Below are 27,634 nucleotides of genomic sequence, written 5' to 3'. Positions count from 1 at the left end.
ACTAATCGTAGGCCATAACGGTAACACTGGGAGCGAGACATTAAACAACGCTAGAGATTGAGATGGTTCGACTCACCGATGGCGTACCGGAGCAGCAGAGCGCGGCGGAGTGCGGGCGCGGTTGCAGTCTCCCAGCTCGTCCGCACGCGTCCCATTGTGGCGCGTTCCCCAGCGCGCCGAAACGTCCGCGCGCTACCGGATCCCCAAGACAAGAGAGCGTCCCCTCGTCATGCTACGTCCCACCAGACTTTGCCTTACGGTGGCCCTAGTATCGAGGAAGAACTGGTTCTCGGGTAAGGCAGAGGGGAAAAGGGTCAACGCCTCCACCAGGACGACAACAAACCGTCCGGTCGCTGGCGCCCTCCCGTATGGTTCCCGTTGCTAGAGCGAGGCGCACAATTGTGCAACACCGACCGCGAGGGGACGTTAGCCAGAAAAGGGGTTCGCGTGAAAGTCATGATCCCCACAACGCAGGCATTGCGAGGCGTCGTGGTGAAGTTGAGAGCTAGGAAATTGGTACTCAAACAGCAGTGTTGAGTGCTAGGTGGGCGCTGTCAGGGGGTATATTGGCTGTGCTGATCGAGCTAGGCTGCCTTTGTGATAGAAGAAGAAAAAACAAAAACCTACCGTGAAGGAAAAGGGCCAAAACATACATCTAGTATACGAATTTGGTTTCAGTACATGGTATCAAAGTTAATATTCAGAATTTTATTATTATTTTTGTTCTTGTTAGCAGGGTGCCGGCGCCAGGTAAATAATGATTCCCACCTATATAAAAATTCATGTCGCAGTGAAAGCACTACAGTGTCCTTGCTGGCATTGTGAAATACCGTACTTACCCGATTCTAACGCACCCCCGATTCTAACGCGCACCCGATTTTCCTGGCAGAAAAACAAAAAAACTTGCACCCCCGATTGTAACGCGCACGGAACTTTATAACCCAGACAAACGAATGCGGGAGAAATGGGCGATTTATTTCCCGAAGTAATCTCACTCGTCTCACTCCTCTTCGCTTTCCGCTGACCACAACATCTCGTCCTCGGTGCCGCCAAGAGCGTTCGCGATGCCACACTTGTGAACGAACGTTCAACGAACGGTCGATGGGATCGTGGCCCACGCCTCGCACACCCATCCCGCGAGCTTCTCCAGAGCCGCACGCTTCAGCCGACCGCTCGTTTTGAACGCGTGAGAGCCGCTGCTGCCATTGCTGTTATCAAGTGCGCAAGTGGAACGATTTGATGATTTGTGTGAACGCCGATAGAAAACCATAGGCGCTTATGCTTCCTCCGTTCAAAAAATTGTTGCTAAACATGGAGGAAGTCTCCCTCCATGTTGCTAAAGCCTTTGGTGCCATCTTGAGATGGCGATGGCGATGGGTGGGACGAAATTCCCGCTGTTTCGGCAGTTTCGGTTTCGTATCCGATTCTAACGCGCATGCGATTTTTCGGCCTATTTTTCCGGAAAAAAGGTGCGTGTTAGAATCAGGTAATTACGGTAGCCGCTCTTCCAGAGACTCAATGTTGCCAACCTTGCTTTTAACCATTCTGCCAAATGTAGCCCCCTTTTGCCTCTTCATTTTTATTACTGGTGAGCGAAATGTTGCCAACAGCGGCTAGTTTCTTTTTTATATTTTGATGAAGGGGCCAGAAATGAATCAATTATGTGCAGTGCGCTGCATGGCTGCCAAAAAATTCTTCACACCCTGACAGGCCTACGCGAGGCGATATGCAGTCGTCGGGGCCTGTCAGGGTGTGAACAATTTTTTGGCAGCTATGCAGCGCCCCGATGACAGCTTATCCCTTCGCGTTTGCCGTGTGGAGCGAACTTTCTTGCGCGGCAGGATGGCGTATGTTCGTGGGGCTGCACTACATGGAGTGAAGACATGGTGCCCAGTGCCGTGTTGCCTCTGGGTTTCTCTCGGTGTTGATAGCTGAACCTCCAAGACCAGAATCAATAGCAGCCTGAGTCAGGGGCGTTTCTTCTGCTGAAATATTTGCTTTCAGTTGTCAAAAGCGTCAATGGCAGTAGAAAAAGAGAGTGTGATGATAAAAAGAAAACGGGAGAACGCCCTCAAGGAGATCCGAACTAGTGACCTTCAAAACATGAAGCTGGAATTTTACCTCTTGTCTGCCGCAACAGATGGCATCCTCGTGCAAAGTAATCTCACGTAAGCATGTCAAACTAGGCCATCAATACATACGGCAAGCATGCTTTTGTTGCAGTGCCTTCTAGTTTCCGTCGTATCTACGAAGCCTTGCGGTGATTCTGCTTGTTCCTCGGGTACCAGTCTTACAGACAGGCTCGATATCGTACATGTAATGTAGCCGGATCGCCTTTGTTTAACTTAAAATCTCTGCAATACAAGCCACGGCAGTTGGGTCGGGACCGTGTTTCGCCTGCGGCTTGATCTATTAGAATTGTGCAGACTTCATTTGTATCAAGCTCACTTTTCTCAGACGATCTCCGATTTACAATCCGTTTCTTCCTCTGTTGGGCGTCGGGAAGGCGCTGCCGGGCAGCTGCCGTATACTTGCTCGCCGGCGGGGCATTGCGTTGCGGTGACCAGCCCTGGCTGTCTTCATATTCGCTCCCTTTGTCTCGGCAACTTAGAGCTTCTTCAGCTTCTTGCATTTCAGAAATGTGTGAAAGCAATTATTCATGCAAGAGGCAAGAATTACACTGCTCACTGGCACAAGGCCACATAAAAAAGGGCTACTACAAGAGACGACGTCACCATGGGAGTCCTGACTGTGATGTCACATCGGGAAGTTCACCGCAGTGGCGGCCAGTTGTGGCGACACTCCGCTAGGTGCTGCGTCAACCGGTGTGGCATGTTTTCAAATGGTTTTAATAAAAACACTCCGCATATGTGGAGTTCAAAATTAGGTCACAAGAGACTTTAGTGGTGTATGCCACACGTTGAAACAGAATTTGGGGAAGGTAAATTTTTATTGCAGTTGGCCTCTTAAAGGAGCCATGAAGAGAAAATGCAAGTTGGTTTTATTCGAAAGATTTCGTGTTTTATAGTGCCCCCAGCGCTTGTCCGGATACAAACGGTGCTTTATTCACTGAGAAATTAAACAATTTAGGTTAAAATTTTGATTTTCCCGCTCAATCGTGCGTTTTCATGGTCCCAAGTGACATCACAGGAACCGACCACTCTGCAGCCTAGAGTACCTTCATTCACGCATCCGCCGTACAGGGTAAAGACACGTATACGCTGGCGCCGCCATTTTCGGTTGCTCGCTCGCCGCCGAAGCAAGTCATTGTGTCAAAACCGCGCTAATATTATCGCCGCAACGCGGTTTACTGAAGAAGTTTGAATCATATTGTCTGTTTCGCGTTGCTAGGTCTCGTGGGAAACGGAAAGAATAACGTGTTGAGCCCGTTGGCCCAATTGCGGCGGCACGGGACCGTTCAAAGGTTGTCTCCACCCTGTACAGCGGTGTTGGTTTGTTCCCGCGTTTCTTTACGTTCCGTAACCTAGATGGCGCCACCATACCGTGGCAAGCTTTTGGTTTGTTTTTGCTCGCATTTAAACCTGGCTTGTTTTTGTTCTGGGAGAAAATATTCGTTCCCTGAAACAGTGCTCGCTCGACAAATGGGGTCACGTAAGACACCGTTGCTTGCGTCAATCGGCCAGTGTCGTCTGAGACAACCCCAAGCCCCGTAGTGCTGTGCAGCTAAACCAAGCATGCTGTGCACAGTACGAACAGCAGAACGCGTCAGTACTTCTATGTTTACATGTGCTTTCGTAACTTCCACTGTTTGTCCCATCATTCTTATTGCTTTGTAAAGAATGTGCCCTAAATTTAAGCGCAAATCGCTCGTTCGTCTAGTTTGTAAGCTCTACCTAATTTGCGTCTGCTTCTGCCAGCCTCCGCCAATCGCAGAGCTTAGCTCATGTGACATCACAGGTTCTGTTGCGGGAAATGAGCTGGTGGGTCGCATGACCATTCCCGTTTTTCCTAATTATGTAGCTTATTTGAGCGAAGTTTACGTTAAAAGTGGTGTCAGTATGATTCTAACAAGACAATCTTTTGAATGAACCAAACTTGTGTTTTCTCTTTATGGCTCCTTTAAGCTGTTCAGCTGTTAGTTACAAAAGTGACCTGTTGGGCTCACAAAATTCCTCCATGGTCAATGTGCTTGGCTGTGTTGCAGCTTGACGTTCTTCTGGTGGACCTGGACGGTGGCTCGGTGTTGGTTCCCGAATGTGTGACTGTCTCTACGCTGCCCGAGACCCTGCATACACAGCTGTACACACAACTTTGCATGGTGGGTGGAACATCATTTATCGTGCGGTCGCTCATTCGGTGACCAGTTCATTGTGCATAGCAGCATTTTTGTGCATTTGTATGACTCCTTAGCCTCAGGTCGAGGCATGAACACTTTGTCTATGAACATACATTACAGGCAGGCACTGTGCACGGGTGTGTATAAGTTATTGATTGAAAGAAGAGACGCGCACTAGCTTGGTTGTTACGAATCTTGTTTGCGTGAAGTTCATCTGAGAGGAGAAGGGGGCCTACTACGCTGCAGTAAATTCACCTCCGATGGTCTCTGCAGCAGATTATAATTGGCTGTGTGACCCTGCATAAGGTGATCAATATTTTCAGTCCTAAACTTGCGTTTTAGTTGAGTCTGCCCCCCCCCCCCCCCCCCCAGTTTGCTGATGTAGCTTCAGCTAACTGTTGGCCAGTAGCAGCGAAATGAAAGCATGCATGTGCGATTTGTAGGGCTTCCTTGTTCTTGTCGTTCTCGTTCGATGTGAGGGTAATCAGGTGCCATTGGCTCGTGTTAACTAGCCCCAAGGTCATAACCGAAGTGCTTGATGTGCAAAGGAAAAAGAAGGCTTAGTGCCCAGTGCAGTGTTGTTAACGCAGCCTGCTCCCCTACCTCAGGTGCTGCGGCCGGAGCTGATGTCTGCCGACGACGCGTTCCCGCCGCCGCCCGCATCGGCCTCGCAGGCCGCCATGCTGGACAAGGAGATCCGTGCCATCTTCCTGCGCATCTTTGCCCAGCTCTTCCAGGGGTACCGGTCCTGCCTCACCATTGTGCGCATCCACCCCAAGCCATTCATCACCTTCCACAAGGTGAGCAGGAGGACAGGCTGGAGCCGTGGGGGCAGGTCTTTGCGGTGCTGCTGACAGTCCTGGTGCTGGCGCAGGTGACTTACTTGCCCTCCAGTTACAAAGCTTGGCTTTTGCATGGCATGACGTCATGGTCGAAAGAGAGCAGAGTGGCTTTAAAGCCGCTTTAATGCAACTTCTGTTAATTGAGGGTTTGGGCTGCATTCGAAGTTGTAAAAAATTGGGTTGTAGCTAGACAGGCTTGTAGGGAAATGAGTTGCACGGTAGGCCAATACACAGTGGCATCAAGGCTGCAAGGAACCAATTTGCTCATCTTGAAGGAATGTTTGGTTGCGGCACAAAAAACACTTGGGGTTGGCACAAGTCCTAGGAGGGAGGTTTTCCAACAACAACAAAAAAGTCGAAGCAAGGCTGGGGTATCTGCTTGCCTGACGCTACACAGGAGATGAGGTGCGCCGTAGTGGAGGGCTCCGGACCAATTTTGGCCACCTGCACTGAACATGCGCCGAAATCTCGTACACACGGGCATTTCCTTCATCAGAAAAGCGGCGACGGTGGCTGGGGAATCGAATTCGCGCCCTTGTGCTCAGCAGCACAACATTTTAGCCACTGAGCCACCGCAGCGGATTCTCCTGCATACCTACTGGCATTGTTACTTGCATGGTGAGAAGCTGTATTGGCAGCTTCAGGGAGTTAACTGCAAAGAGTGACACCTAAAGAAATTTAATTAACAAAAAATTTTATTTGCTAAAGGGACCCTGCAACACTCTTTGAACAGTGCAAATAAACCTGCGCAACATTTAGATTACACTGCCAGGAATACTTGATACAAATATTACACGTGCACGTGAAGCGGTGAGCATGCAAATCGCTGTGAAAAACGTGGAAAAACCAGCCGCGCTCTCTTCAATTTCCCCTATTATGCACCTCTGCCACCACCAAAATGACGTAATTTGTGCGGTGGCTGTCCTATTGGCTGTCGCTGGTCGTGGCTTATTTCTCACATTTCCTGTGATGATCCGCCGTCATCTGCGCTATGCACCAACCTTTTTCTGTGCCTGAACCTGTACGAACAGTTTTGGTGTTTCTTTTGGGTTTTGAGTGCACGTGGAGTTTGAGTGACAACCTAATACTTTCCTTTCAACCAGACCACTCAACAACAAACGCTTATTGCTTCAAAAGTGCCCTACCAGCCTGAGTGTCTGCTTGCGAGCAGGCATCCATGCCTGCTTTTTTGTGGCATCAGACCAGAAATAGTCCCCTCCACGTTGCAGAGAAAAAGAGAAAACTCCCCGGCATGTGATATATCGAAAGCCGCCATAGAGAACGCCACGAGCCACGGGAGAGAGTGTGCAGCTTTCGTCGCACTCCGCAGTCGAGTTGAGAGGGAACGACTATGCTCGATTTCTCATCATGCAGAGTTTCGGGGATAGTAAACAGATTTTCATAGTTCTTGCGGGAGGAAACTGCTGGGACAATAGATTTTACCCCAAAATACATTCCGAGTAGTCGATCGTAAGTGTTGCAGGGTTCCTTTACACTTTTCACACAAGGCGTTCACTGTATGTTATTCATCAAAGCCAAAATTTAACCAAAAGCTGCTGCAATCAGCAGCTAAAAATGTTCTGTCTTTTCTGCGATGCAGGCGGCCTTTCTAGGACAGCGTGGCTTCACGGAGAGCGAGTTTGTAACCAAGCTGCTGGACTGCATGTTCTTCAACACCTTTGTGGCGGAAAGGGGGCCACCATACCGCGTCTGTGACATCTTTGATGAGGTGAGGCTCACGTGGCGTCCCAGCTTGCTCAGCATCTGTTTATACAAGCATGTAGGTATTCCTTGTGCCGAACTGACTCAAATTGGAAGCCCAAGGGCACAACCCACCTTCAAATTGTGGTGGCTGTCCCAGTAGAACCAACCATGGCAGCACAAGTGAAGCTAGCTTAGGGGCAGCCCACCTCACACTATGTGAAGGAAGCTGCTCTTTCTTTTTTCTCACCTCTGTAGTTTTACGCCATAGTTTGGGGCATAGGTGTTGTTGAGCGTTGGAGAACACACACTTTGGCCTGATCCATGAGCAATGAAAGGTGCTGAAATGAGGGGTTGGTGGGAGTGTCATGCAAATAGCTTGGCCAAAAGATACAAAAAAATTTGGCTATTTATATTTTGCTTTTTTTTTTTTTAATGCCAAGTTCTGTCTTGCATGTAACAGGTGACCCTTTTGCGGGGAAGTGGTGTCTGCTGAAGTCATTTACGCACTGCCTGTTTTAAGCGGAAAAAGTCGGCGGCGGGCGCAGACCAGCAGGAAGTCATCCTTTATTTTATGTGCTCTGTTCGTTTCAGTTGTATGCCAGCATGAATGACCTGTTGAAGACGGAAGCCCGGGACCCTGACCTGACCTTGCACCACATAAGGCAACTCGCGCAACAGCTGTACCTCAACGTCAGTCTCCACTTTCTCCCCATTATGTATTTCATTTAGACCAGCGCCCTGAAAGTTACCATTCACATTGCCTTGGCTTCAGTTACTTTACATGCCTGGAATTAAGTTTGTGTTTTATCGCTGGAATAGTTGCCAGGGAGGGGCTACTGTAATAGTAATGCCAGTTGTACAGGATACCTCGTAACACGGAAGTTGCAAAATCCGCTAAAAATTTCTAGATAAGCGAGGTTTCCAGTTAAGCAAAATGCCATAAATTTGTGGCCAGGTCACTAAAATAAGACCTAATGCTTTTTTAAAAAAGCTCCACTGCACAGGGGAGCTTTCATAGTAAAGGAACAATAATTCGCTGGAAAAACGACTTTTTAATTATTTCGGAAGAAAGAACTGCATGATGCTTGCCCGTTTCGTGTTCACATTTGGTTCCAGAAAAGTGTTCTCGAGCTGCTCAATGCATTGCATCAATTGCTGGTTGCCACCACCCTTGTTGTGAAGCAACCGCAGCATGTCTCTTGCTTTTGCGTGGCACTTCTGTTATCCACAATTGTCCACCACTCATGGGCACACGCGCATGTTGTCACTCCCACAGTTGCTTGACACGTTGGACAGGAAATCGCCATGGCGGCGAGAATTTCAAATTCGCTGTCCACAGCCGCGCTTGGTGCAAAGTGGGAGCTAAGTGTTTTCACAGAGACTTTACCAGCTTTCTGTGGCGGACTTCGCCTTGTGCCCTCTCTGTCAACATTTCGAGATATTCGGGGTTCCCTGAAAAAAACGTTTCCAGATAAAGGGGAGCAAATACATAGCACCTATGAAAGGTAAATGCACGGCAAGAAAAATTTTTTGAATTAACCAATATTTTGAGGTATGCGAGTTTGAGTTAATGAAGGTTTACTGTGCTTCATTAGTTATGTAATTCCGCTTTACCACATGCCCTATTCTACTCTGTGCATGAAGTCGCTAGGGCTCTCCGAGCTCTTTGTCTGTCCTTCAATTTTTCGTTTACATGTATGTTTAGTCCCCAGCTTAAACTGTTTCAAATTTGAAGATGAGTTTGCATGTAAAGGTCTCAATGGACTGATTTTGGGGCATAAGTAGCGGCTAGCTTTTCTTCTTGTAGTTCACATCACAATTATACTTATAGCTATGTGGTTTCCGGCATGGAAATTTAGTGGCACATATAGGGTCCTAGCTGCGGAGTGATTATTAAAGCTGGGAAGTTTTAATTTGTTTTGCACAAATGTCCAAGCCTAACTGAAATCCTCAATTGCAGGAGAATCCAAATCCACAGCCGTACGTGGAGAAGATTCCCAAGCCGACCGAGGGCGCCTTCACTCGCATCCACCAGCCGCCGTTTCCTATTCTAAACGGCGAACTTGTGAAGTCCATCATGGAGTCGGGGCTCTCCAGGAACAACCAGGGATCCAAGTAGGTGGACCTTAGTTGAGTGGCAGAACCTTGCTGTTACTTGCTCAGAGTTCAGCCAAATGCGAAATCGGTTGTTGCTTGAAGAATAGCACTCGCACAAGCCGTTGCTGGGAAGTGCAACACTATTTTGCCCCTATATGTACAGCTGTGTAACGGCAATTATTAGTCAAGTGTAGTTATTTCTAATTAATGTCTCATCTTGAAAACAGGCGCGGAAAGACGTTGACTGAGAAAAGAAATACACAGGACAACGCGCTTCTTTCTTTTGTCAGTCAACGTCTTTCCGCGCCTGTTTTTAAGATGAATCAACACCAACTTGCCCAACTTTCCATCCTGTTAATTAATGTCTTTTTTTTTTCTCTGGTGCTTATTTTTGTTTCCCAAGTTTGTCTACACAGGAAATGCATGCATGGTTGATTCCAGCATGATTAGTCCCAGCTGAGCTTATTAGATAGTGGTACACCAGGCATAAAGTAGTCCGGTTCAACCGTGCTTTCGTGCTTTGAAACTTTGAAGTGCCTCATAACATTTTTAGAATATCAAAAGAATATTCTCAACAGGTAGCATGAGCAGTACAGGATGAAGGGCTGGATTAACAAAGCAGTTTTGTAACGTCTTTAAGAATGCTGATCTTTCAGGCAGCATGCCTTACTGTGCATGTGTTGCTAACATTGATTCTCGTTTCTGACACACTTTCATCTTGCTGCAACTAAGCGAGGCACTCTGTCGCTGATGAACAGTTTGCTCCACTTTGGGCTCTCGCCGGAATTCTATGATATTTTTATTCTATTCTATTGTGTTCTACTCACATTGTAGGATAGCAGTGTAGTGTCAGGGTGTTCTCGTTTGTTCCCCTTGTCTTCACCCATTGCATTCCCCTTGCCCTTTGGGCAGTCAAGCGTGTCCATGAGTTGCCGGTCAGAGCGCCCACCGCCACCATGCAGGCTGTCCTCACTACGGCCCCAGCTTCCGCGCATCGTCCCTACAGGGCCACCGATGAGCCAGGTGTGCGCTCAGGACCCCCAGTCGCTGATCAACAACTCGGCACGCCGGCTCGAAGTTCTCTGCAACTGCATCAACTACATCTTCGACAACAAGATCTCCGACGCACGCAAGGTGACAGCAAACGGCAGACTGGGCGCAAAAGTACCGTGTTTACCCCATTTTTACCCCATTTTTACAGTGTTTACCCCATTTACCCCGTGTTTACCCCTTTTTTTCACGATCGGGATGTCCAAAGAGGGGGGGGGGGGGGGGGGGGAGAGAGAGAGAGCTTAGATTCAGAAATGAAATCTGCAATTGCCTTTCCCCTCCACTTTTTTTTCACTAGTGTATCTAGACGAGATGGGCGCGGGGAATAATGTTTTATTTGGCAAACATACATTGAAAAGAAGCATAGGTACAAAGCGAGCAAGAGCAAGCTACAACAGAGCGAGCAAGTGCGCTAGGTGGCCTGGGCAACGTGTACTTCCTCACAGAAAAGGGGGGGCTTAGATTGCCATGGAAACTTTTCCCAAATTTTTTTTCAAAAGCAGAATAGAGTGCTTGGAATCAGGGGGTGCTTAGAATCACAAAAACGTGGTATCTGTGCAAACTTTCGCCATTCTCAAGTTGTACACCTACTCGTGAAATGTGTTAAAAAACAGGAACCTGTTGGGGAATGCAACGCATCACTGGTCAAGAAAAAAGGGCTGACCTCGTGTTCTGACGTCTTGGCCAGATGTTTCGTCCTCTCTGTGTGCAGGCCATGCCCGCGGTGTTGCGTGCCCTGAAGAACAAGGCGGCGCGGTTGGCGCTCACGCGGGAACTGCAGCACCACGTGACGGGGAACAAGGCGGTGCTGGAGCACCAGCAGTTTGACCTGGTCGTGAGGCTCATCAACTGTGCCCTGCAGGCAGGTGCCTTTCTAGAGCGAGAGCTTTCGTAGTGGCACCGAATGGCGTCCTGCCAGCAAACTAGTGCATTTCCCCATAAACCGGCTGGTCGACCGAAGAGCTCTGATAGGCCAAAAAGGAGCGGTTATGGGCAAGACAGTACACGCATCAATCATGAAGAACGAGTACAGCAGTATACCTTTATCGCACAAACCACATACTGGTATACATTTAAATCGTTCGTTCTTAGATGCCTACTTAGAGCACGAAAAATTGGCGCATGGGTTCGTTCTTTGTTTGTGTCTTTGAAGGCTCGAAAATTGATTGGGTGCACTTTCAGCAAAGGTTTTGACGCACTTGTGACGCAGGTTCGATGTGAGAAAGCTGTCACGCACCTCTCAACTTTCTTTAGGAAGGGATGCTAGTTTTTGTCTCTTGTCTCTTTCTTTTCCCTCGCTTCATGGCCGCTGTCACATAGCAGGACCCTGACGGCTGAGCTCTGTCTTTGGTGTAGTGCATGAAGGAATCTCAGTGGAAACGGAGGCACCAATGGAAGCTACAATACTGGGGGAAATCTCCAAATCCGCAAGCATTCGCTTTGATTGTGCCTCAAATTTTCTTTAAGTCTCTGGATGCCTGGGCCAGGTGATAAGTAGCAGCGCGCACAACTACTATACTATATAAAGGAGGCACAAACATCGATAGCACTGACTACTGCACTGCACATGCAAAGAACTTAAAGGTTGCTGAAATATTGACGCTCTTTTGTAGTGAGTGATCCCTCCTGAGGCGCTCCAAGACCACCTCCGTCCCCACCTTCATATCGCAAATCTTCACTTTGATTGCCCGGTGCATTTACTCATACGTTTAGAGCTGCCACACGCAAATAGGTGCTGTTTTTTTTTTTTGCAACTGCTGTGGTCCTGTTTCTTGCGTGTTTTGCCCCACCACATGTGTACATGACTCGGGTGAGCCAAGCATTGTGTAACTTTTTTTTTTCCTTTTGATTCTGTCCCATTCAGGATGACTCGGCGCTGGATGAACACGGGGTTGCTGCTGGAATCCTGCCACTTTCACACGCTTTTTGCAGGGTGGGTTGTGCGTGCTCACTGGTTGGCTTTTTGATGGAGAAGGTTTTGTGAAGTGGAAGGGCTGACTTCTGCATGCAACACATTTGCCTGGTCAACATTATTGTAAAATAAATTTGAATCCAGGTGGTTGTGTTTGAAGTTTCACTGGAATGAAAGGGTCAGGTCACCCAGATCTCTTGCTGTGCCTTATTTAGTCTAAATTTACTGCAGGGGAAAAAAAAATTTCACTTGCAAGAATGAAATTGACTCCAGGGAAATAAGTTGTGACTAAAAATGACTGGAAGTTGCAATTCTCATAACTTACAAGTTCTAAGCAATATACATTCAGTATATTACAACTCTTCTCGTTGGAACTAGTAGTTTTTTTCTGTGAAAAAAGAATTGGCATGTTCCTTACAACTTTGCAAGTGAAAGCAAAAGATGTGAAGTAATCTACAACTCATTGCAGCAGCTGGAGGGGCTGTTCTTCGCTGACAGTGGCAAATACTTTTCTTTGGCGTACCAGTACCTTGACTACTTTCTAGTCCATAGGACACTGTGTGCATCCATTTTCAAGACAGACGCTGACAAATGACAAACGTCACAGCAATCTATGCTTACGCATGCTTACCAACAACAAAGGCTGTACTGCTTGAGTTTCATTTATGGGGCTGTATATGCCAACACCCATTAGCCCACGAAAATTCTGCCCCGTAAGTGTTGTGACGCCCCTTTGTTTCTCTCTCTCTCTCCCCCCCACTGTCTCGATGTCCGAGCAGAAGCTGTGCACGGGGGTGATGCAGTTTGCGTACACGTGCATCCAAGAGCATGCCGTGTGGGGCCAGCTGCAGTTCTGGGAGGCGGCCTTCTACCAGGATGTGCAGCGAGACATCCGGGCCCTGTACCTGCCGCACTCCTCCTCTCCCCAGCACAGCAGCCTGGCTCTGGCCAACGGGGGACAGCAGCAGCACAAGGGGGGCAGCACCTCCTCGCCCCCGCTCAGCCCCCGGGAGGTATGCTCGCTGCTTCGCCCCCTGGGCGGCTCTGCTGTTCTAGCTCTGCTAAGGTCCCCCCCACTATGTATCCAGTCTTCCCCGCAAGGACAGATCGGGGATGTGGTTGCAACCAAAGATGAAGCTGGTGTTCTTGATAACGGAAAGGACGCATTCCTGACGCAGAGGTGCTGGGAATAGAGGCATTTTTTTTTTTTACCTGAACTGGTGCAGATTAGTGCAATGTTGTGCAAACCAGTGTACAGTGCTACTGGAGTGTTAAGTTAGAAAAAAAAAAAAACGAACATATGCTACACAGCTTGCACCGGTGCAGCCAGTGCAAGTGAGAAAGCTGCCTCTAATGTGTTCAAACGTGTTGGGATGGGCGAGCAGTATTGGGATGGGCGAGCAGCATGAGGTAACAGTGATCCATAAAAGTGCATGTCCTGCCAGTCAGTGGGGTGTTATGGTAATTGTGCTTTCTTATGTGCCTGTCCCCAAAGGTTGCTGTCCAAATGAATCCTCTCAGTGTCGAGTTTTTTGTTGCGTGGCGTAACCCTAGCCTTGGGATATTTTATGCTAGGGAATCGAGGGAATCGAGGGGTGAACACAACAGTTTATTCACCATTTTAAGTATAAAAGAAAACGTTGTGTTATTCTGTGTCTTACAAGGGACACTTCTGGAAAAGAAAATATGCCTTGAAAAGAGAAGACCTTGAACATTAGATGCGGCAGTTTTACCTAACTCTAGTATTTTTCCAGGAAGTGCTGTACCAACTTCAGTTTGTGGGTGTATCAAAATTAGCCAGTGTTTTTGCTCGCTCACATGCGAAGCATTTATTTGAAAAACTGTTTCATACACATTTTGACAAAGGCAAAATCAGCAGAACAAGGAAGACTAAGATTATGACAAAATAGGTAATAGATGTTAGCAACTATACTGGGTAGTTTTGATTGTCCAAGAACTACCAAACATGGGGTGTTTTCTGTGGCGCAGTAGAAAGAAACTGGAACAGGTGACATTGCCTGCAGAGAAACCAAGGACCTATTACATAGCCTTGATGATGGTTGTGAATAACAGCACTTTAGAATGAACAGCCTTACTGTGGTCATCAATTTGTGCTGTGTTGCAAGCTGCAGCATTTGCTGCAGTGTGCCTTATTGGCAATTTGTTACCCGTGTCTACTGGAGCAGGGTGTCCGGTGCAACCGTCAAGCCAGGCCTATTAGTGACACTGCTTCTTAATTAAAACTGCTTCTTTGTCTTTCTCTATGTGCATCCTCGATGTGCCTGCTGTGTTTGGTGTCGTAATTCATTGGGCATTCTGTTGTCATTGTTGTCTTGAATGGGTTCGGCCCTGGTACTGTGTTGGTGTGGCTGGTGTTTGTGTCTATTCTGTGCCTTCAACCCCATTTTCTTTAGTTATTGTTCACTTTTCTGGTTCAGTTCACTTTCGTTGCCGTGTTTCTCTTTTTTTTTCTTCTGCTCTTGGGGCGGGGACAAAGATGTCAATGGCACCTCCTCTGCCCTTCCTTGCCCTGGGCCCCCGTCGGGTTTTGGTTTGCTCCCTCCCCCGTGCAGAGGTACCTGAAGCACCTCCAGAAATGCAAAGAGGCCCCAGCACCAAGGTTTTACCGTTTCTACCCTTTCGTCGCTGCAGCTGCTGCTGCCGCTGCTGCCTCAGCCGCCGCTGCTGTGCGTTCACGTCCGCCTCTTTCTCCTCTCTTCCTGCGCCTTTCTTTTTTTTGTTCTCTTCCGGGTCCCTTGGCTTGCCTTTCTGAACAGCTCTGCTTCCGTCCAGTCTGCCCACCCGCATCCTATCTTAGTGCCTACCAACTCCTTGTCTTCGCTTGAACATTTTACCGTATTGCGTTGCTTGTGGAGGCCCATCTGACAGGAGTGGAGCTGCTTGCTATAACTTCTTCACACTATCCTGCTTCTCTAACCTTCTCCAAGCTCTAACCAATGCTTTGCTCGGCAGTTGGCTTCTGCATTTGCACAGGAAGCAGCCAAGGGTTGTCCGCTGCTCATCCTTGCACTGATTTTACAAGGAAATGTTTGAAAGTCTGCCTCATATGACCGGGTTGCAAATATTGGAGCTGGCCTCGAAGTGTTCGAACAAACTAATTTGCTGTAAGCCATTTAGGCACAAGTTTATTTCCAGAGGCAGTTTATTGCATTACCAGGTTATTTAAAGGGACACTGAACTCAAAATACAAGTTGCTCGAGATCGATAGATTAGCCCACCGACAACACGAATATACCACTCTTACGTTTAGGTTTTTTTTTAAACTACTGTAGAAAATAGCAATAGCATGAAGACAAGCGCCACTGCCCCTAGCTACACCGTGCAACTGCACTTCCAGTGCAAGTTGCATGGTATAGTCAGTATATAGTATAGCACGGTGCAAGTTGCACCGTCTGACGTGTGCAACGTCTTTCCTGGCTGCCGCTGGATGGTGCTACTCATCCATATTTGGGGCGGCAGTAACGCTTACCGTGCAAGCTACACTTTAGCAGTTGGTTTGATGCCATCATTCGGGGGGCCTCAAAAGGGCGCAGCGTTTTTCTTCAACAAAGCCTCAATAGTCAATACTGTTCACGGGTCTGGTGAAGAAACATTTTGCTGAGTGGTCCAGGGCTGCAGAAGACGTGGGAGTTTGGGAAAGCACGACTGATTTGACTGAAACTGACCAAACCGCTAGGTATGTTGCAGCGTTGTATTAGGTTGCTTCTATACTGCTATACATCGCCACTGTCTTGCTTGCTTCCGGTTTATCGTGACGCAAACAGTGAGTGCAGTCGCTGTTTTACATTTTATCAGCGTTTGATTAGTGATTCTTCAGCACCGAATCAACGTCAGCACCCTCAGCGATTCGTCAGCACCAATCTTTCGGCACTAAATCAAAGCTAAAATGGCTATGGAATTGTCAGACTTTTTGTTTGAAACCACCTTGCTGGTTGCCACCAATGTCCCTTTAATGGGGGACACTGCTCTTTTAAAACAGCTCCTTTTAATTTTTAAGTAAACTTTGTGGAACTTGTCAGTCATGCTGCTTTTTCCGGACTGATTTCAAATATAGCATTATTTTTTCAGTTGGTCAATTAGTTCCCGAGATAATTAGAGATAATTAGCCATTTTTGGAGGAACAATACACAAAATATTGTTGGCCGTAGAACTGTAATCTTTACAATTTCCAACACTATGATCCCTGGTGAGTGCAATAAGAGAATTGGTTTTTTGATGCACCGCTTGGAACTAATGTTACAGCTCATTAAACTTTGGTGGTGCCAGTGGCAAGGAACCTTTTTGAATGGCCAGTTCAAACACCAAAGTTTAATGAGCTGTAAAATTAGTTCCAAGCAGTGCATCAAAAAAAAAAATTCTCTTATTACATTCGCCAGGGTTCATAGTATTGGAAAATGTAAAGATTTTAGTTCTGTGACTAGCACTGTTTTTGTCTATTGTTCCTCCAAAAATTACTATTATCTCTAATTATCTTGGGAACTAATTGACTGACTCAAAAAATTATGGCATATTTGAAATCACTAGAAGAAAAGCACCAAGTCTGGCAAGTTTCACAGAGTTTACTTAAAAATTAAAAGGAGCTGTTTTAAAAGAGCAGTGTCCCCCCTCAAGCACACAGACCACTTGACCCAGTGGCAAAAATAGATCTTAACACCAGCACAAGTAGCAATTTATGCTACTTACAGTGACTGGTTTCTTCGATTCACCAGTTCAAAATAAGCCTGGATAGTTTATGGGAAGTCCGAACACTGCCCTTGCAATGGAAATTTATGCGGGAAGGGGAGGGGGAACATACACGGTGGCTCATGGCTAGTAAGGGCAAATCAAAGAGGCCTTTCAAAAGTGTCTCTGTGGGTATTGGCGAAGGCAAACATCTTTTTGCCTGCTTTGTAGAAGCTTTGGGCCTTGTGCAGGCTTTATGCTTTTCTCTATGCTTCTCGCACATCTTGGCAAGGTACTTTTTTACACGTGTGCTACTCATGAAGAAGAGACCAAGAAGCGCTCAAGGGACTCATCATTTTGAATGAAAACTTTGAAAACAGTACAATGGGAAAGATGCAGTGGCCAAAAATGCTTATATGCGCAACTGCAGGTATTGAGAGTAAGCGCTGTAGAAAAGCCCTCAAGAACCACAACGTGACGCACTGTGCATTCAGGGGCTGGTGAATGATTTGTGCGTTGACCCGCACGCACTGCCAACACATTGACACAATGAAGAATCCCAAATTCAGACAGCTACTACAGCTGAGGTCTAGCAATTTGGTCATGTTGCTGCCATTTAACCACTCTCTCTTTGAGAGGTTGAATGAAACACCGAGAACGCATGCACTCTTTCCCTTCAATTGTTATGGTGCAACTACCACCATGAAAGCTTGCGAGAAGAGATGCTTCTTAACATTTTTTCTTATTGTTCTTAGACTTTGTTTTAACATTTTTTACCCTGTTGTGCCATAATTTGATGTTTATTGAAATTTGAAATATTTGCAAAAGTTTGGGTGGTGTGCTGTGGTTCATAAGTGGTAGCCCCAGCATCATTGATGTAAATTCGTCTTTCAAATGGGTGGCACAAATTACCTGAATGAGCCCAACTCACGATAATTCAAACTCTGATAATTCGTACTTTCAGTTTATTCAAACAAAATTCAAATTTGCATCTCCATATTAAAAAATATCTACTGCTTTCCCGCAAGTATTTGAAAATTTACGTGCTTATATAATCATAACAGTCGAAAAATGAAAAATAAGCGCCTCAGCCCTAGAAGAAAAGGGTCCTGCCAGTAAGCAAACATTTGATACGAAGCACAAGTAAGGTAGACCGTGACGTTTCTCAACTGTGTAGCCTTATTTACCGTTTTCACGATGCGAATTAGAAATCAAAACAACGAACAGGCCTCAAAAAACATCTAAACATGATTGACTGCCTACACTTGTCGAAGCGGTCAAAACCACGTGGGCCAAAAGTCACACAATCACGCATTTGCGTGTCAGCAAAGAAGAAAAAAGAAAAAGAAAAACGACACGGTGGTTACGAAAGTGACGTGCACGACATTTGGCTTGTGGACCTTACGCCTGTGTTTTTGTTTATTTTGTGCAGTTAGGGTTTAAAAACGCTTAGAAATAAAAGAAATGTGATTAAAATCAAAGCCTAATCATTGTGTGCTGTCACCTTGCCCAGAGTCATATATATGGGAACTTCTGATAATTCAAACTGTGAGTTGACTATTTTATTTTTATCTGTGTGGTCAAGAAAGGTGTGCTGGAGCTCAGTTAAGACAGCAAATTTATAACAAGTTGGTGTTAAGCATGATTTCCTGGAGCGGAAAAGAAACGAGGGAACAGCTTGTGCACGGCCTCGCTCTAGCTTGTCTCCAGCAGGAGGGGTTGGCGGGTGGAGGTTAACTCATTCCACACAGTCTTGTTTTTTAAGCTTATTGGGGTGAAATTCTTCAGACATGCTCATCATAGATCTAAAATATGAAGGAAATTGCCTTTAGTTTAAAGTGTATCAGAAATCGCTTTTTTAGTGTTGGAATTGCCTTTCTTTCATCCTTGCCTTATTCATCAGAAGGAAAGACGGAGGGGGTTGGCTCTTGTATTTGTGGGGTGTAAAGGGAGGCAAACATTTGATGGCAACTTTTTATTAACAAAGAATAAATGAAATGATGCACATACTTTCTGTCATGAGAACAGACAGTTCAGTTAATGTGGTGGGTAAAAAAAAGCTGGTGTAGGCAGTGCAAGAAAAAATATTAGTCACAGGAGCAGGGGCTGCGACACCAAAGAGAATGACAAGTAGAGCTATGGTGCGTGTATCAACCTTTGTTTGAAAAAGTAGTCTCTGATGCACCCTTTGTCCAGGTATACTGGAAAACATCTGGAGTTTCTCCATTTGGTTTTTCTCTCTCTGCTCCTTTACTCATAGACAAGGTCCTTCCCTGGTTGACGTGCATGCTTATTACACTCGTATGGCACGAAGGTGACTGTCACGGGAATGCTTGAAGCTTTGTCGCCGGTTACAGCATGACCTGGGGTATTTTTCCACATCTTATCGTATCGCTTTTTCTATGGTCTGACAAGTGGTTCACACTTGGTGCCTTAGGCTGAATGTGTTGGAGTAACCGTGGCTGCTGACCCTCTTGCATCTTGTGTGCTGTTTTTTGTGGAAATATGTTCGTGTATCTTTTGTGTCTGTTGTATTTTTTTTATTGGTTATTGTCTATTTCGTGATGTGTCACTGCTACTCCTGTAGTGGTTGTTGCATGTAAAATCGCGTTAGCACTCGAACCAGGAAACTAATGACATTAATGTGCTGTTCTTCTAATACGTCTAGTGTTCATTAAACGGTGCAGCTTGTACGGGAAACTTTTGTTCGGGAAGGGAAGAAAAGAATTCTGTTCCGTGGAAATTTTTTCGAAATATAACGTAATTGATAAAGAAAGCCTGAAAAAAGCGGATGTTTAACATTGAATACACATTGTGCAATACTGGTGGGTGGAGAGTTAGAACTAACCCGTACATGGCTGCAATGTCCAGCTTTTCTACCAGTGGCACACTCTGTGCATATGAAAATACTGAGCAAGCTGCCGATGAATAGTTTTTCTTGGCCTTGTCGGCTGATTTGTCCGCTAGGTGGCACACCACTTTACTCAAGCGTTGGCTCTTCCCCCTCTGTAGACGAAGGACTACCCATCGAGTTGGTCAAGGTTGGACAACTCGAGAAACAACCTCGACTCGTCGCACCGCCGCTCAGCCACCCTGATCAAGCCACCTGAACCTAGTGCGCTGGAGATAGCAGCAGAACAGGTGGGGGCACCCTTGCCTGCTTTAGGTGCGCCGTGTGCATGTTTAGGGCTGGAAATGTGCGTGTCGTCTTGTGGCGCTGCATTTTCATAGTGGGAGCAAAATGCAGACTCCTTTACTCTCCTGAAACTTAAACAACAACAAAAAGGAAAACGGGTATTTTGGGGTTGACATTACGGTATCTGATGCTATGCGCTCGCCAAGTTGTTTGAAGGAAGCTAAAATGTGGCGCATACCACCAGTTTTGGAGCTTCAATTCCAGAGTAATTGGGGCACCGTATTTACACGATTGTAGGTCGACCCTTTTTTTCAAGTTTGACAATCCAATGTTGGGGGGTTGACCTAAAATTGAAATCGAACTTTGTGCCGCTTGTAACAGCAAGAGAAATGAGAAATCAGTGGTGCGACGAGCTGGGGAAAGCGTAACACCCTCGTTTCTATGGTTACAGTCAAAGCGTAGCGTTTGCCATTGCATACATTCTGGCATCAATAAACGTGATGCCGACTTTGAAAGTTGGCATTCTCGATCTGTGCCCTTTGTCCACCGTACCTAGAGTGGCTAACCTTCCACCAGCGTGTTCGGAAGTGTACTGAACGTGATATGATCGTGCCTTTGTCAGTGCCGTGAATTGATTCAAGGGATTCAGTAATACAGTAAAACCTCCTTACAAGAGACACTTGGTTATAAGAGACATTTAAATGAAAGCAATTTGGTTGGTTTTCCATTGTTTGCCATGTTAGCAACATTGCATACAAGAGACCTTGGTTACAAGAGACACGTTTTCCGGGTTCCTTTAGTGTCTCTTGTGGTGAGGTTTTACTGTACTCATTTTGTTTATTATACCTCTGTCACACAGGCACTTTCAATCCAGATTTAAGCGAAGCGCGATTGACTTTTCGAGCGCGCTTGATGCATTGCCGCTGCTACATGGCACGTTTCAATCCCGATCGAGAAGTTGCACCAGTTGTACTCGTGTAAGCCAAATGGCGCTAAAAATGTACTTCGTGGCCGGCGTCTGGTAACTTTGCGCGGTCGTAGGTATACGTAACTATGTAAATGTTATCACGTGCTTTTTTGGGTCAAGTTATTTGACTTTAATTTGTGGCGTTGGTTGAAGTTGTCACCTTCTGTGCCATTACTCAGCAAAGAAAAAAAATTGAAAAGTGTAAGATGTGGCATGTGCCTGTGGACACCATTTCCTATGCAGAGCATGACATGAAATTTGGGCCACGTTTGCCAGAACCCCACCCTCGTCTTGAACTGGCATAGTACTGAGCGAAACCCGTGTGCACCGAAAAAGTTGCACCGCCCGGGGTGGTGTTACTTGCCCCTGCGTCGATGGCTCATGAGCCGAGGTGGTCCCCTCCCAGATGCGGCTCCAGCAGAGCGGCCAGCTGAGCCCCGAGGAGCTGGAGGAGCTGGCCAGCCGAGAGGAGTCGACCGTGTACAGCCAGGCCATCCACTTCGCCAACCGCATGGCGGCCCTGCGTGTGCCCCTCGACGCCTCCCGCCGCACAGCCCCCGCGGACGCGGCCGCCGACGGACGCTCAAACTCCAACAGCATCATCACCAACAGGTGCCGTCCCCCATTGGCACCCGCCTCGTATTCGGTGTCCTCAGTCGCAGTGGTCCATCCAGGCCAGAAGGCTTAGAGTGGGGCTTCTGGGAAACCAGATCAAGAGAAGGCTGCATGCTTGTACCGGTGGGTAGGGCATGCGCAAGCCAGCTTTGCCACGAGGGACTCCACACGTTGTGTGTTTGAGAACGTGTTCACTTCTGCTTGTGTAGGGGGTGACCACATGTGGTTTCACCCCGGTTATAGCTACGTTGTGTGAGCAGCTCACAATTTTTTTGCTTTGCATGCAGATGATTTCTCTTGGCTGAGAGGGTGTGCCTGTGTACAATGAAAGCAAATGTGGGAACTATGGTGGGAACAAAATGCAGGAGTGGCACATGCAGCTGCAGTTCCAGCCATTCCAAAACTGAAGCCTTTCGCAGTGAACCCCTGCGTTGTCCCCTTTGTTGTTTACAAATTTCCAGTCTTGTATGCGCATGCACATGGACAGAGTCAAATTTGGTGTAGCAAAGTTGATAGGGTGTAGCCATGAACAGCCTCATAACAAAATGAGAAACGTCTTTAAAAAAAATCGCAAAAGAGAACTACGATTACCTACTCATTTCATCGTAAGGGGGTTTGTTTGCACGAGCATATGTGCGCGTGTGCACGCAGAAATGCATGGCCAAAAGAAAATACCAGAAGCTTACAGCAAACCAAATTTTTTTATGGCAAGTAAAGGCTGGGGTAAGGTTATGAAATAAATTTTATTTTTAATATGAATGAACTGCACACAATTGGAGGGGCTTTTTTTTTTTTTTTTTTTTTTTGTGTAATGCAGCAAGTGTGCAGGAACAGCTAACAGTGCAGCAGTCCTTGCGCAGTGCAAGTGTGGGCTTACTCTGGGTGTGCACTGTTCGCATGTAAAATCTGTAGACTGAGGGGAGCTCGTTGTGGGTGGGAAATTGAGAGTCGCTGCTGCTGCTGCCTATGCTTGCAACAAGACAGCTGGTCATGCGAGCCACTGGGTGGCCTTACAAGTGCTTCCATCTTTTTGACATGTGGAAGATTTCAGTTGGTCAAAGAGCCTCTCTCTCTATTAAAGTGAATGCAACAGAACTCACATTTCTTCATGACAATGTCTGCCAGGTTCTTTGTTTCATTGCTTTACTGTTCTGTTTACTAATCTTATACTTGTTAACGCAATTTTTCATGTTATTTTTTTCTGTCGAGTACTAGTAGGTACATAAATACAGATAGTTATGTAAATTTCCTGCCTGATAATATCATCTGCTGTACAGTTAAACCTCGTTATAACGAAATTGAAGGGGCGCCGCGATTTGCTCGTTATAGCCAATATTTCGTTATAGACGTAGCCGACATTTACTGCAAAATATTATGCATTGTAGTTACCTAAAACCATCCTAAAACAAAAAGCGGGCGAAATAGCATCTTGCCGCACGGCGGTAGTCAGTAAAATAAACATATTCCGGAGGTAAAAAGGAAAAGTCACGAACCTACTTTATTGCAGTTCAAAACTCGTATTTCAAACAGACTTGGCTACGAAGAAGTCCGTAATTGGACGTTGATGCACCTTCCTGATGCGGGCGATGGCTCGCTCAGCTGCGGCCGCTATGTTCCGCCATCTTCGCCGCCTTCGTGTGCGCCGAAGTAGCGGCGCAGCACGTCCACCGCATCTAGTGCCTCCGACGCCGTCCTTAGCGCTTCCTTTCACGCCACGTGCAACAGCGCTGACGATGGACTCTCGGTTGCTCCCGATGGTGGACAGCGTACTCGTCCACACGTCATAGCCGTCTTCTGTTCAAGCGTGATAGGCTTTCGCTTTCGCTTCCCGCCTGTCGTACTCGCGTTGTTGGAATCACGCGGGCAGTACGACGATAAAGACTGCCAAAACCCACGCACACACAACGACACAACTACGCAGCGACGTCGGCGATACGAACAGAGGAGGAGGGGGGAGAGGAAGGCGATGCAACCGCGTGCGCCGTGTGCATTGGGGCTCTTCTCGGACTCACCGCGGATAGTCCGCGGGTAGTCCGAGGATTCCCCGAAGCCGTAGGGATACATGGGAAAATCGAACGCCGGACTGCTTCTCGGGGAGCCCGCGGTGAGTCCGAGACAGTAAATCGAAGGGCCCCACTGCATGCCGTGCGCAGCGAGAGGAGGGTGGGAATGGCTTCGCGGGCGCAGCGTCCGCACGGCGCGCCATCCAGCTTCGCGAGCGTGGCGGGAGTTTTGAACTGCTGATACAGTTGTCGCGTCCCGCACTGTCTCAAATCCGCGTTGCGCACTGTTGTAAAATTAGCTCAAAATTTGATTTCTCGACGAAATTTGTTTGTTGTATCCCGTAACGAGCAAATTTTACCTCGTTAAAACGAGGTTTTAAATACATTGGCTTCTATGGGGACTTTCAAGGGGAATTACGATTTGCTCGTTATATCCATTATTTTGTTATAGCCCGTCTCGTTATAACGAGGTTTAACTGTAGTTTAAAAAGTTTAATACTAAAAGTAATAATTGTATTGGCAGTCGGTATTTGTTCGTATCAAATTTGCAGTAAGAAATCTGATGCTTTAGGCACGCCTATACTTTTCTGGCGTGCGCTCAGACGCAGTGCTGTTGCACTGTGTTTAGACTGAAGTGAGCTGCCCTTTCTCCCCCTTTTGTACATCGTAGTGTGGCGGAGACAGACAGCGCCTGCGACGGAGAGAGCGGCTTTGGGGAGGAGGAGGCCTGGGAGGCGGTGGGTGCCGGGGTGACCAAGCTGGTGGGCCGCTTCGTGGACAAGGTGTGCCATGACAGCGGGGTGACGGAGGAGCACGTGCGCGCCCTCCACCAGATGGTACCCGGGGTGGTGGCCATCCAGCAGGAGATGCTGGAGGCCGTGCACCGCGAGAGCAAGCGCCTGCCACCCATACCCAAGGTGAGATGCCGGGCTCCCGTCCTCTCGGCACCCGGCTGCATTTTCCCCCCTGTGCCCCGCCACAGCCCAAGATGCTGGTGCCCAGCCTGCTGCAAGGGGAGGAGCTGGCCATGGAGGGCCTACGCTCGTACCTCATCCCGGACGGCCGCGAGGAAGGCACGGGAGCGGCCACGCTGGGCGGGCCCGCGCTCCTGCCCGCCGAGGGCGCCATCTTCCTCACCAACTACCGCGTCATCTTCAAGGGCAGCCCGCTCGACCCCTACGGTGGGTGCCCCCTCCCCCAATTCCAGGCGGCCCCCTTTTCCCTGACCGGTGCTGGGGCAATGCAGCGTGCGAGCACACGGTGGTGCGGAGCTTCCCGGTCTCCACGCTGACCAAGGAGAAGAAGATTGCCGTCCAGTACCTGCAGTCCCTGGAGCAGGTGCTGCCCGAGGGCCTGCAGCTGCGCTCAAACACCTTCCAGGTGCGGCTGCTGCTTCCTTGGCATGCTCGGCTGGGGGGGTCTCTCTCTCTTCCTTTTCTCAGTGCTTGAGGCAGGCTTGCAACTTCACATGTTTGGTGTTTTCCATTCATCACTTAGAGCATCTGTGCATTATTGCGTGCATTGGACTAAGTGGTAAGCTAAAATTGAAAAGCGTAATGAAATTGAAAATTGAAATTTTAAAAACGATGCTAAAATTGAAAAGCGTAATGTGCAAGTAATTTAAACAAAATGCAGGAGAAAAAAGAATGTTTTCAGCTTTGTTTCGCAGCATATAAACCTGCTGCTATCACCCCACACGCTTCATCTCTTCCACTAGGCTATGCCGGCTGCATACCTTGCGTGCTTTCACTCTCGCAATGTAGGGCTAGTGCACAGCAGTGCCTGCCCTCTGTGCTGTCTCGAATGGTGTACCCAGCGGTGCACACTGCAAGGCTACTGCGCCCTCCTTTCCTTGCACGCACGTGCAGCTGATGAAGGTGGCGTTTGAGGACGAGGTGACCTCCGAGAGCATTGAGACCTTCCGCAAGCTGCTGGGCCGGGCCCACTGCCCACCCAGCCTGTTCCAGCTGTTTGCCTTCAGTGGACACATGGCCACTCCCCCGACGCCGCTGCACAAGAAGGAGAAGCACGCCACGCTCACGTGAGTCGAGTTCCTGCGCCCTCCATCGTCCTTTCATCGAGCAAAGACCATACGCTCCTCACCTTACGCTAGCTGTCTGGAGCCTGGCAGCAGAAGCTGTGTGCTGTATTGCCCATTGTTTGTGACTTGAGGTATAAGAGCTGTGGCCACCATCCCACTTTCAGTGAGTCATCACAACAGGGCTGTGCAATCTTGCCCGCATGGAGTGAACGATGTATTCACGTTTGCTATCTCCATATAGGCTTAACATTAAGGGACAAGAAGAGAGTGGAGTGGGTCAGGGAACAAACGCATGTTAAGGATATATTAGTAGAAATTAAGAAGAAGAAATGAACGAGGGCAGGGCATGTAATGCGAAGGCAAGATAACCATTGGTCATTAAGGATAACAGATTGGATCCCTAGAGAAGGCAAGCATGGCAGGGGGTGGCAGAAAGTTAGATGGGCAGATGAGATCAAGAAGTTTGTGGGGATAAAATGGTCACAGCTAGCACAGGAACGGGATAATTGGAGATTAATGGGGGCGGCCTTTGCCCTGCAGTGGGCGTAGATAGGCTGGTGATGATGATGATCTCTATAGAGTTTCCGTTGCTGGTGCAGTTACTCGTAAGGAAATTTTACATAGTTCCCAGCCGTATCAGGGGTCCAGTCAAGGTGTGAGCGCTTAGCATCATTTTTATTACATTCAGCAACCAGGCCCCAAAGTGTAAAAGAGACGCAAGGCAGACATCACAAAAAAGGGAAAAAAAAAAAAGAAAAAAAAAAAGACCTGAGCATAATGATTTTCTTTAACTCTGAAAGAAGTGTTTTTGCATTCTTGTCGTATAAACGTGCTGTAAGGAGCAGCGAGAACTCTAGTGCTGAGTGCCACGATTAGAAAAAGAGAAACGCAGGGAGAGGCTAACCCTCGGTTGTCGGTGCGATATGCCCACCCATCCTTGTAGGGGCAAGGCCAAGCGGCAGCTGCTGAAGACGGCCATGCGGGCAGGCTTCAAGCCGCGGCCATCGTCGCGCAAGCAGAAGTATGTGGTGCAGGGGCCCATGGCGGCCAGGACCCTCCCGGCCGGGGCGCGGCCGCCCTACGACCACGAGGCTCCCGACCGGCCCCTCACCTTTCTGCAGCAGGATGACGACGCCTCGGGTTGGTGTCCGTGTTGATGACCGTGTGACTAGCTACGCCCGCTCGGTTGGTCGGTAGGCACAAGAAGTGCGCCACCATTGTCGTCTTCGTAGGGCCTGGCACCTTTTCGTACAGCAGCATTCTTTCTTCTTTTAATAGGGTATTGTAGGTTGGGGCATAAGTTGTGTTCCATTACACACAGTTAGTAGTCAAAAAATTTTTTTCTGACTTCTGCAGTGCGGGTTTATTGTAAAAAGTAACACAGTTGGTAATGTATTTGTTGCCAAGGCAGCATGCCGGACTTTCTCTGCTTACCGTCGTACCGCCCCTCCTCGGTGGCAGACGATGCGGAGTCGATTGCCCCCCCATCCCTGCCGGCCGTGCCACACATCCCCCACCGGTCTCTGGAGAAGATGAGCGACACGGTGTACAGCCGGGACTGGCAGCGCCTTCACCTGGGCGCCCTGGGCACCAACTCCACCATCTCTCGAGGACGCCCCGAGGGATTCCGCATCAGCTCCGTCAACCTCGGCTACATGGTGTGCCGCAGGTGAGGGGCCGCTTATTGGAATGTCAGAATGGGAATACCGGTCAGCCACAGTGGGGGAAGGCTACAATCGTCCACACTGGTACTATTCGACAGCGATGCACATAGCCAGTGTTGTCCAGTAATGTTGCTTTTTTTTTATCATGTCTTTTGTCATTATTTTTTTAAGGTGTCCCATTTTTATGTAATGGGGAAAAAAGAAAAGCTAATTTTAGTATCAAGAGCATCAAAAGCCATGAGCTGTGAAAGCTGTAAACTCTGTTTGTACTGTATGCTCAGTGGTTTCAGCTGTGGTGTGATAAAAGAGGAGACTTGCCTAAATCCTGCTCCTTTCTTGTTGACTACCCAGCTACCCGGCACTGGTGGTGGTCCCACAGAGTGTGCCGGATGACAGCATTCGCAAGCTCTCTCGGTGCTACAGGCATGCACGGTAAGAATTCTTCTGTTGAAACTGTGTGGCCGCCCCTTGAACGCTTGCTTCACTGCACACTGCACGCAGGTGAACTGTTCTTTTTTTTTTTTTTTGCTTAAATTCTACTTTAAGATGTGGTTATATTTTTCTTCTGACAAGCAAACTTCTTGACAAAGATTGCCGTTGTTGACAGAGTGCAGAGTGAATGG

At 47.8% G+C, this 27,634-nt stretch overlaps 1 protein-coding gene across 3 annotated transcripts in view; it reads left to right on the top strand.

Moving 5' to 3' along the window:
• The window catches only part of Sbf (SET domain binding factor), a 94,815-nt gene that overhangs the window by 41,152 nt on the left and 26,029 nt on the right, over positions 1 to 27,634 (top strand). For 2 of the 3 annotated variants that reach the window (XM_077702806.1, XM_077702805.1), the window contains exons 7-25: positions 4,166 to 4,279; positions 4,906 to 5,097; positions 6,740 to 6,868; positions 7,435 to 7,533; positions 8,804 to 8,958; positions 9,903 to 10,074; positions 10,703 to 10,852; positions 11,855 to 11,923; positions 12,682 to 12,915; positions 14,476 to 14,589; positions 19,598 to 19,726; positions 21,095 to 21,300; positions 23,977 to 24,223; positions 24,289 to 24,487; positions 24,553 to 24,686; positions 25,175 to 25,347; positions 26,291 to 26,487; positions 26,809 to 27,016; positions 27,363 to 27,443. In XM_077702806.1, the coding sequence (XP_077558932.1) occupies positions 4,166 to 4,279; positions 4,906 to 5,097; positions 6,740 to 6,868; positions 7,435 to 7,533; positions 8,804 to 8,958; positions 9,903 to 10,074; positions 10,703 to 10,852; positions 11,855 to 11,923; positions 12,682 to 12,915; positions 14,476 to 14,589; positions 19,598 to 19,726; positions 21,095 to 21,300; positions 23,977 to 24,223; positions 24,289 to 24,487; positions 24,553 to 24,686; positions 25,175 to 25,347; positions 26,291 to 26,487; positions 26,809 to 27,016; positions 27,363 to 27,443 (3,002 nt within the window). The remainder of the gene's footprint in view (positions 1 to 4,165; positions 4,280 to 4,905; positions 5,098 to 6,739; positions 6,869 to 7,434; positions 7,534 to 8,803; positions 8,959 to 9,902; positions 10,075 to 10,702; positions 10,853 to 11,854; positions 11,924 to 12,681; positions 12,916 to 14,475; positions 14,590 to 19,597; positions 19,727 to 21,094; positions 21,301 to 23,976; positions 24,224 to 24,288; positions 24,488 to 24,552; positions 24,687 to 25,174; positions 25,348 to 26,290; positions 26,488 to 26,808; positions 27,017 to 27,362; positions 27,444 to 27,634) is intronic. The other variant, XM_077702807.1, reaches the window with a different exon arrangement.

Source organism: Haemaphysalis longicornis, unplaced genomic scaffold (assembly GCF_048455015.1).
Source record: "Haemaphysalis longicornis isolate Haplotype H1 unplaced genomic scaffold, Haemaphysalis longicornis Haplotype H1 scaffold_3, whole genome shotgun sequence".
Lineage (NCBI taxonomy): Eukaryota > Metazoa > Arthropoda > Arachnida > Ixodida > Ixodidae > Haemaphysalis > Haemaphysalis longicornis.
This window is presented reverse-complemented; position numbering and strand designations above follow the sequence as displayed.